General features: G+C 35.8%; 1 protein-coding gene across 1 annotated transcript in view; it reads right to left on the reverse strand.

Moving 5' to 3' along the window:
- Window positions 1-5357: 5357 nt before the first annotated feature.
- Window positions 5358-9546, reverse strand: part of CEP97 (centrosomal protein 97kDa) — a 23738-nt gene continuing 19549 nt past the window's right edge. The window contains exons 11-12 of the mRNA XM_006772590.2: window positions 8675-8682; window positions 5358-8163 (exon numbers count right to left, since the gene is read on the reverse strand). Coding sequence (XP_006772653.1) covers window positions 7459-8163; window positions 8675-8682 — 713 coding nt within the window. The 3' untranslated portion in view covers window positions 5358-7458. The remainder of the gene's footprint in view (window positions 8164-8674; window positions 8683-9546) is intronic.

The raw sequence follows: 9546 nt of genomic DNA on the forward strand, positions 1-9546 counted from the left end.
AATACCACGTGTGGGCGCACGTACAGTGCGATTGAAACTTCGTGGCCCATGTGCAGAAGTCGGTTTCCAACCTGGGCGCGTCTATTTTGAAGAAGTACTGTTGATATTTGGCTCTGTTGACTGAGTTTTCTGACCACTGTACTAGAGGCCCTGTGCATGAAAATTTGTGCACTCTCGGGGGGGTCTCTCAGCCGGGCCTGCGCCCTCTCACAGTCTGGGACCCCTCGGGGGATGTCTGACTGATGACTGATGGCTCCGTGGGGGATCAGGCCTAAGCTGGCAGTGAGACATCCCTCTGGCAGCCCGGGAGCCCTTAGGGATGTCCAACTAACGGCATAAGCCCTTAGTGCTGCACCGCCACTGCACTAGCCAGCCATGAGCCGGCTTCTGGCTGAGCAGCACTCCCCCTATGGAAGCACACTGACCACCAGGGGGCAGCTCCTGTGTTGAGTGTCTGCCCCCTGGTGGTCAGTGTGCATCATAGCAACTGGTCATTTCCAGTTGTTCCACCCTTAGGGTCAATTTGCATATTACCCTTTATTATATAGGATGGGACCCCTGTTGTATATGCATGCAGTCCATTGTTGACCAAAATGTCATTATGCAGCAGATGACTGTGTATGTGTCAGACTTTATCAAACTGTCCACTTCATTTTTTAAAAATATTTTTATTGATTTCAGAGAGGAAGGGAGACGGAGAGAGAAACATCAATGATTAGAATTATTGATTAGCTGCCTCCTGCATGCCCATATTGGGGATTGAGCTCACAACCCGGGCATGTGACCTGGCCAAGGATAGAACCGTGACCTCCTGGTTCATAGGTCGATACTCAACCACTGAGTCACGCTGGCCGGGCTAAATTGTCCACTTCAAGTAAGTGCAGTTCACAATGTATCAATTATATTTCATTAAAAATTTTGTTAAAATTTAAGGTTAGATATGTCATTTTCTTGTGATTTTCTACTCTAATTATTTGCTCAACAACTATATTAGTCTGCTCAGGCTGCCATAACAAAACACCACCGATTGAGTGGCTAAAACAGAAATGTATTTTCTCATATTTCTGGAAGCTGGAAGACCAAGATCAAGGTAATAGCAAGGTTGGTTTCTGGTGAGAACTTTGTACATGGGCCTACAGATGGGTAGGTTTTTTTCCCACTGTATCCTCCAGTGACCTTTTCTCTAGGTGTGCATGGAGGAAAAAATTGCTTGTATCTCTTCATTTTCTTATAGAAACATGAGAAATACGGGGTTAGGTTCCCACACTTATGACCTCTTTTAACCTTCATTACCTCCTTCAAGCCCTTCTCTCCAAATAGTTCCATTGGGGGTTAGAGCTTCAAGATATGAATTTGGCAGGGAATACAATCAGTCCATAACAGGAACAAACTACAGGTCCTAATTGTGTAAAATAAGAGGGCTTTTACCCAACTTATTCACTTACCCCTAATACTTTTAGCATCTACTGTTTCAACAGCATCCTAGTGTCACCTGTGCTCTTGGAGGGATCACATCTGCTCTTCTCTACCCAGAGTATTCCAGTAACTATCCTAAAAGTAATTAAATCGATACCAAATGAAAGTAAATGAGCATTCCTTCCATTCCACATCCATTATCCATTTTCTTTTTTTTAAAATATATTTTTATTGATTTTTTACAGAGAGGAAGGGAGAGAGATAGAGAGTTAGAAACAGCGATGAGAGAGAAACAGCGATCAGCTGCCTCCTGCACATCTCCTACTGGGGATGTGCCCGCAACTCAGGTACATGCCCTTGACCGGAATCGAACCTGGGACCTTTCAGTCCGCAAGCCAACGCTCTATCCACTGAGCCAAACCAGTTTCGGCCATTATCCATTTTCTTACGGGTAGGACTATTTTATTGTAAATTCACTTACACGACAACATTACTCAGAACTCTCTTTGGTAGACTTCTCTGTAGTTTGCTCTGATTTTTAATTGCTCATTAATTATAAGCACAATGAATAACAACCATTACTAATTATAATAAACAGGTAATCACTCAAACAAATGTACAAATTTTTTATTTAGAATTAGAGACTCAAATACAAATTAAATAAGTACAATATATGAAGCCTTCATAAAAACAGACCAAACCCCTTCAACTCATCTACTATTTCTACAACAAAATTAAAACCTAAAGAGTCCAAAATCCAAGTATTTTTAAATTATTATTTTCAACATTAAATTACAAAACACTCAAATAAATTTAATTAGAAAATGAACACAGCTACTGCAGAGGTAATCCTGCTAGCTATTCACTAAAATGAATTAAGAAATTAAAATTTAGTATGATTTCTATTCACAAATAAATCACCTCATTTAAAAAAGACAATTATTTCTATCCAGACTGAGGTCTACTTTACTTGACTTAAAATAAAAATCTATCATCTATCTATTTATCTATCATCTATCTTTTGATTGATTTCAGAGAGGAAGGGAGAGTGCGAGAGATGGAAACATCAATGATGAGGATCATTGATTGGATACCTCCTGCATGCCCTACACTGAGGATCGAGCCTGCAACCTGGGCATGTGCCTGACCAGAAATTGAACTGTGATCTCCTGGTTCAGAAGTCGATGATCAATCACTGAGCCACGCTGGCTGGGCTGTTTATTTGACTTTTAATTTTAATATGGCACAATAGATTTGATCAGCAAAAGCAGTATCACTAAAAATGTTTACAATGTTCTTTAGACTCTGCTTTACTTCATGAATGAGAGGGATCATATATATATTTAAAAGTTAAAACATTACAATATAATAGATACCTCTTAATAAAGTGCATGGCAAAATAAAAATATACATTAAACAATAAAATCTTTTTATATAATTTATGAACAGAAAATTGATCAGACACATTTTTTTAAAATATATTTTTATTGATTTTTTACAGAGAGGAAGGAAGAGAGAGGGAGTTAGAAACATTGAGGAGAGAGAAACATCGATCAGCTGCCTCCTGCACATCCCCCACTGGGGATGTGCCCGCAACCCAGGCACATGCCCGTGTCCGGAATCGAACCCGGGACCCCTCAGTCCCCAGGCCGACGCTCTATTCACTGAGCCAAACCGGTTTCGGCTTGATCAGACACATTTTATGTCTTCACTTTTTACTAGGTCTTAAATCTCCAGAAAAAAAAAGTCATGTTATTGTTATAAATCCAATTCTAAGAATTTGCATCAAAAAAGGCAGCAAAGGAGATAGTATAATTTTTACGTCCACATTGTTTTTAAATATATTTATAAAAATGGAACTAGACTTGTCTTAAGGGGAAAACCAAAAAATACACTATTATGGTGTTTGTATATTTAAAATAATCCAAAACAAAAGAAAAATCTACACTCAAAGAAGGAATCCTCATTATTCAAAAATATAATTATTTGCCTCTATACAAATAATTATGAGGTTTTCCTAAAACATGAACATCTGAGCCTTAAACTTATAAAACCAAATTATATCATACTCGAGGCCTGATGCACAAAATTCATGCAAGTGTAGGCCTTCCTTCCCCTGGCTGCTGGCACTGGCTTTCCTCTTGCACCCGGGACCCTGGCTTCCCTCCAGGACCCCAGTTTCCCTTGCAGCCCTGGCTTCATCTGGAAGGTTGTCCAGAAGGATGTCCAGAAGGACATCTGGTCTAATTAGCATATTATGCTTTTATTATAAGAGATATGGATCAACTATTATAATTGGAGCTTTCTGCACACCAGGAGAGTTAAAACTTTAGCATCTGTTGTTCTATAAAACTGAAGACAAAATATAATCAAACTCAGCATTTCACTGGAAAATTTTATATGTCTCAGAAACTTGTTATACTTGTCATCAAATAAATGGACTCCAAGATTCAGCTATTCTTTAAAACGTTTTGTTTCTACTATTGCTCTTTAAAAACCATTTTAACCAAATTAAATTTCTTAGAGAAAATTCACTCAGAGTTCTGAATGAAATGTGTGGGTTTTTTTTTTTTTTAAAAAAAAAACCTTGTCTTGAGGGGTAGAGTTCTAGCTCTCAGAAATTTTTGTTCTCTTTCAAAGAGAATGGAAAATACATGAGATTTTCTTACTGACTCACTAAATATCAAGATTAATAGTGTATAATAAACTTTGGAACACAATTTTTAAGTTTTCAGTTTATTTACTACTAACTAGCTATAACATCACACAAGTTATTTAACCTCTCTGTGCCTTAATTTCATCTTTACCAAAGACATTAGGATGAATAATCTCTAAGGTTCCTTCCAATTCTCACATGGTATGATTTTGTGCTTCTGCAGAGGTATCTACTTAATGCATTGACTTTTCCATAAATCAAGAGAACTAATAGGAACTAAAATAACACAGCTGAATTAAATTTCTCCTGTAAGAAAAAACACAAAGACCGTGTTAAAGGTCAACTTCCCAAACTCTATTAGACCCATTCCCTCTCTAGTCAGACCAATGAACAGCCCATAGAATTAAAAACCAAATATTTTAGTTAAATAAATAATTTTAAATTACATTGTAAGCCTATTAAATATTTAAAATATATTAACTCTATGCCAGTTTTCTAATTTACATTATTTTCATTCTATCTACATTCAAGATAATCTGTAAAGTTAATGTAGGGGGCTACTTAATATTCTTGCACTTCAAAACACTAGTAAAGTGAAATCAGTGGTTCCCAACCTTTTTTTGGCCATTCCTCCGTGCCCCCCTCCCGACAACACACACCTAAGCATCTCTAAAATCCTGATGCTCACCCACCCCGCCCCATGACACATAATTCTTATTATTCACAAAGTGAACTCCTATTCACGTGGAGGAAGCCTAAAAGGCCATTAACTTGGTCTAAACTAGCTTCTAAAGAACATGGCTTCCATGAAAGAGAAAAATAAAAGAACAAAAAGGACAGTTGAAGTACTGAGGAAGAAATCACTAAGAAGTTGTTTAAAAAAATAATAATATGAAGTGATATGAAAAAATAGCAAAGTTTCAAAACATAATAGAGAATTGAAATGCATAAATATGTCACAAAATATATTTACATACTGTATATGAGGCCCCTAGAACCATGAGAAATGCAAAAAATTCACTGTTAATAACTCATTCTTGAATTGCCCCCTTGTGGTTAAATAGGAGGAGTTAAATATAATGAAGAGCAGGATATTAGTCACATATGATATCAATTTTAAATATATTTTTATTGATTTCAGAGAAGAGAGGGAGAGAGATAGAAACTTCAATGAGAGAGATCATTGATTCGCTGCCTCCCGTGTACCCCCTTCTAGGGATCGAGCCTGCACCCCAGGCATGTGTCCTGACTGGGAATCGCACAGTGACCTCTTGGTTCATAGGCCCATGCTCAACCACTGAGAACACTGGCTGGGCTAGTCTGTCAATTTTCAAATAAAAGTATGCTAAATACTATTTATATGCTAGAAAAACAAAGGAAAGGTAAAAAAGGAAATCTTACTGACAAATGCTCATGCTCAAATGACTATAGCTGTGTTTTGCCATTTCTTAAAAAAAGAGAAGAGGGACAAGATGTCGGCAGTAACCTTAACCTACTTAAGCAATACTAAACCAGGACATTTCAGGAGCTGTATTGAGAAATTAATGAATCATGAAGCAGCATTTTTGGAACCAGTGCAGTGCAATTTGATTTTTCTTTGTCTAACAATGGGCAGCAATGAGGCACTTAACTGTAAAATAGAAAAATAGGGACTATTTAAGAAGAAATTAAAAATCATTCATAAAAGATAATTAGCATTATTCAAAAAGCAAAAAATTCTATTTTTATTTAACATGCTTTCAACATTACACAAGCTTCACTAGGAAAAATACTTTTGAACATAAGACTGCTGTTCAGTTTATAAGAGATAGAAAATAATTCCTTTTCAAGAGATTTTGGATTTCTGAGAATGAAATTCAAGTCTTCTTAACCTGAGTGCTACATATGTACAAACCGAGAAAAATACATCTAACCCATACTGGAGAAATGTTTCTAACTATCAGCAAAGAATAACATGTGATCCCTGAACTTATTCTTGAAGGATCAGAAGTTTTTATTATATGTAACTTTAAAGAAGGGGACCTACGACTGCCACAGAATAAATAGGTATCTAGCACCTAAATTTAGAGAATAAGTATTGCCTTCATTTCAAATAGTTGTATGTCCACAGATTGGGGAAAATCAGATATGAACTGTTTAATTGTATTAGAACATTCTCAAAGATTAAAATACCAAGCTTCCAAAAAATCATCCTTGATTTGCATATACATGTACTTGTAATATTCAAACACAATATTATCACTTCTTCCCAGAGTTACAGATATATATTCTTTTTAACAAGTAAAAATAAGTGAGGTTTATTTCTTTTTATTCACTGTTAAACTGGCTTGCAAATGTGGCACCTTTTTCAGAGATTTAGATAGAAAATAGTTCTTAAAAAAAAGTCACCATATTCTACCACTAGTATCATTTTAAATGTTCTTCATTAAGACACAGAAATCAAACATGAACTAAATGACACAGATCTTCTGCTGAAATACAAATGCAAATATAAAGCAGTATACAAGATGAACAGACATGAATTTCTGGCAATATATTGGCACACACATGCTTATCTGTGAGGTAAAAAAAAAGGACTGAATGAAAAGATAACAAATGTTTGTCATGACATTTTTCCAAATGAATAAAGCCTAGTGTATTTGCTTTCTTCATTATCTGAGAGAAATATTCTTATATTGCCTCTTTAAATAAGCTTGATTTTAATTATGGTGGAACATTTGGCTTCATATGTTAAAACTGATACATGATATACACTAAAGTTTTCCATGAGACAATTTAATCATCCCTACTGAAAAATTCTATAATCTTACCTTCTTCCCCTATTTGTCTATAAAAAAGTTTTCCTTGACTCATAAGGGAGGAAAAAAGGCTTAAAACACAAGGTCTTCCCCGAAGCAGGCTGGCAAATTTCAATACTTCACAATCCTCACATATGTTGTTTACCTTTATTTTAACTAACTGCATTCTTAACCACACAATTTCCTCACACAGAGGAGTCAAATTCTCTTATTTATATCTTTAAGGTAAATTTTTCTATCTTATTTAAGATATTCTAATATATTTTTGAAAGCAAATGAATACATAAAAAAGCAGAAACACTACTGATGCAATCAGTTAAGAAATAAAGTGCCTATAGCTTCCAATATAAATATTGCTTGATACATTACAGCTAAGTAAAAAAGGCTAACCCAGTCGATATGAAGATTGACTTCAGTATCTAGAATATGGAAAATATGAGACAAGAATATACATTCTATATAAATAATAACAAAAGTGAGGGTATATTCAAACTCCCCTTCAAAAAAAAAAAAAGAAAGAAAGAAAAGCAACTGAAAATATTCCTAAGAAAAATTAAGTGGATTCTGCTTCCAAAGCACCCAGGCATGCTATACAGTAATACCAACATGCAATACCTGAAATGCAGAATCACACTCTGACTGCTGCCCTTCAACTTCCGCATTTAATTTACGATCCTCTGGTGTCTGGCTGGTTTCATCTTGCAAAGCAGGAGATATGACATGAGTACCATCTACAGAAGCATTGTCAGACAAGGCATCTAACTTTTCAGGGGATTGAGCTATGTGAAGCGTACTATCTCCTGCCCCTTCAGCAAAATTTGTCCTCTCCTCTGAGTCTTCCAGCTGTTGAACTGAAGTTAAATACTGTTCAAGCAGATTATTATCCTGCTCACTGCTTGAGCTTTCCTTACTCCACTCACCATGTTCTTCGCTAACGTCCGCTATTCCTGACTTTCTGCGATGCCTGACTGTGTCAGTAGAATTCCCTATTATCGAACTTTCAGTGCTTTCTCGGGAACTTTTTTCAAAATCCAAAGAATCCTGCAAACAGTGAACTTCTTCTGCTAGGGAGGAATGAAAACCAGAGTCTGGAAATTCCGGTAAGGATTTCTTTTGAGGAGCTTCATCAGGAGCAACAAACCAGTCCAAATTTTGATCAGAAGAGGGCTCCTGGCTGTGGGGGAATAATGGAGGTTCAGATGGCACCAGAGTAGTTGATACAGGAGGAGCATCGGTATGCCAGGAACTTAGACGCTGGTCCACGGTCTGCTGCCAAGCTTGCAGAGACCTTACCTATGAACCAAAGGATGTAGTTTTATTATAAAATAAAAGTCATGCCTATTTTATAATTGTCCTTTGAGCTTTATTCCCAACACACTTTAAGTTGGTAAATGGAGGCAGCAAAACTGGAGCTAGAAGCATCCTGACTTCCCTTACCCTTTTCAAAGCACCTCTCAGCTAAACCAGGCTGGCACAATGGTACACATCCTTGGCCCAGAGCAATTCTCTTGCTTTTACTGGAAAAACAATCAGAAGTACAACAGCACACGTCTAGCCGACTAAGGGGTCAATAATGTACTCAATATACACTGAGGTCCACATAATTAGACAGGTTAGAGTCTACTAATATAAGTAGGCTCTCTAATATAAGTAGAGCTTCATTTTAGATATCCATTTGGGATAAGAGTTTAAATATTATCTAACAATATTGTATATACGACTAAAAAATACCCCCAAACACACTGAGTTCTTGGTAATATGACCTTTACATTTTTCAAGTACAATGAAAATGTCAAAATTTTACTGTAATATCTACAACCAAAAAAAAAGGTAATATGTAGAATTTTTTAGTTTCCCTTTGACTGTCCTCCAAGGTAATCATTGATAGTGGTTTGCTATTTATCCTTCCAGACATTTTACTATATATTTTCAAACACAAAGTGAGTTTTTAACATCAAGCGGAGCGTCAAGTTCTGCAATTTGCTGTTTTTCATTGAACAGCGTTATCTTGGAGATCTTTCCATGTCAGTCCAGTTATTTTTAACTATTCCATAGCATCCCACAGTAGTGTTATTATAACATTTAGTTAAGCACACCCTTAGTAAAAGTAATTATAAAACCTTAAAAAGGTTTTTTGAATTTTACAGTATTAAGACCCTATTACAAGAAATTCTTATATAAAAATATTTCCAAGGAATTATCTTAAAAATATTTGATGGAATATAATTATAGTAAAATCAACTGTCTGCACTGTCCCTAAAGTGTGCTATTATAAGATTCAAACTTTCTCTCCCAAGAAGTCATGTATAGTTTTAGGACATGCATATTGTAACTATCAAAAATCATGTTAGTCACTTTTCATTCAAATATTACCAAAGGATAAGACAAGATAATTACATGAAACTTCAAACTGGGTTTTTATACCTATGTATTGAAAAGTTATAACATCATCCCTCAATTTAGTCACTTGCCTCATTTTTATACTTCTTTATCTTCCTGTCAAAATTATAATAATATTTTTCAGATTAAGTAAAATGTAACAAAGATCACTTCCCTGTTCCAAGTTAGTGGCAAAGAGTACAAATTACATCCCTGACCTAGGGGAAGCTGCTTAGGATGCCTAACTACTCTATGATTACCTAAATAAATATAGAACTTTTCTTTGTTCACACATTA

Source organism: Myotis davidii, unplaced genomic scaffold, assembly GCF_000327345.1.
Source record: "Myotis davidii unplaced genomic scaffold, ASM32734v1 scaffold5, whole genome shotgun sequence".
NCBI lineage: Eukaryota > Metazoa > Chordata > Mammalia > Chiroptera > Vespertilionidae > Myotis > Myotis davidii.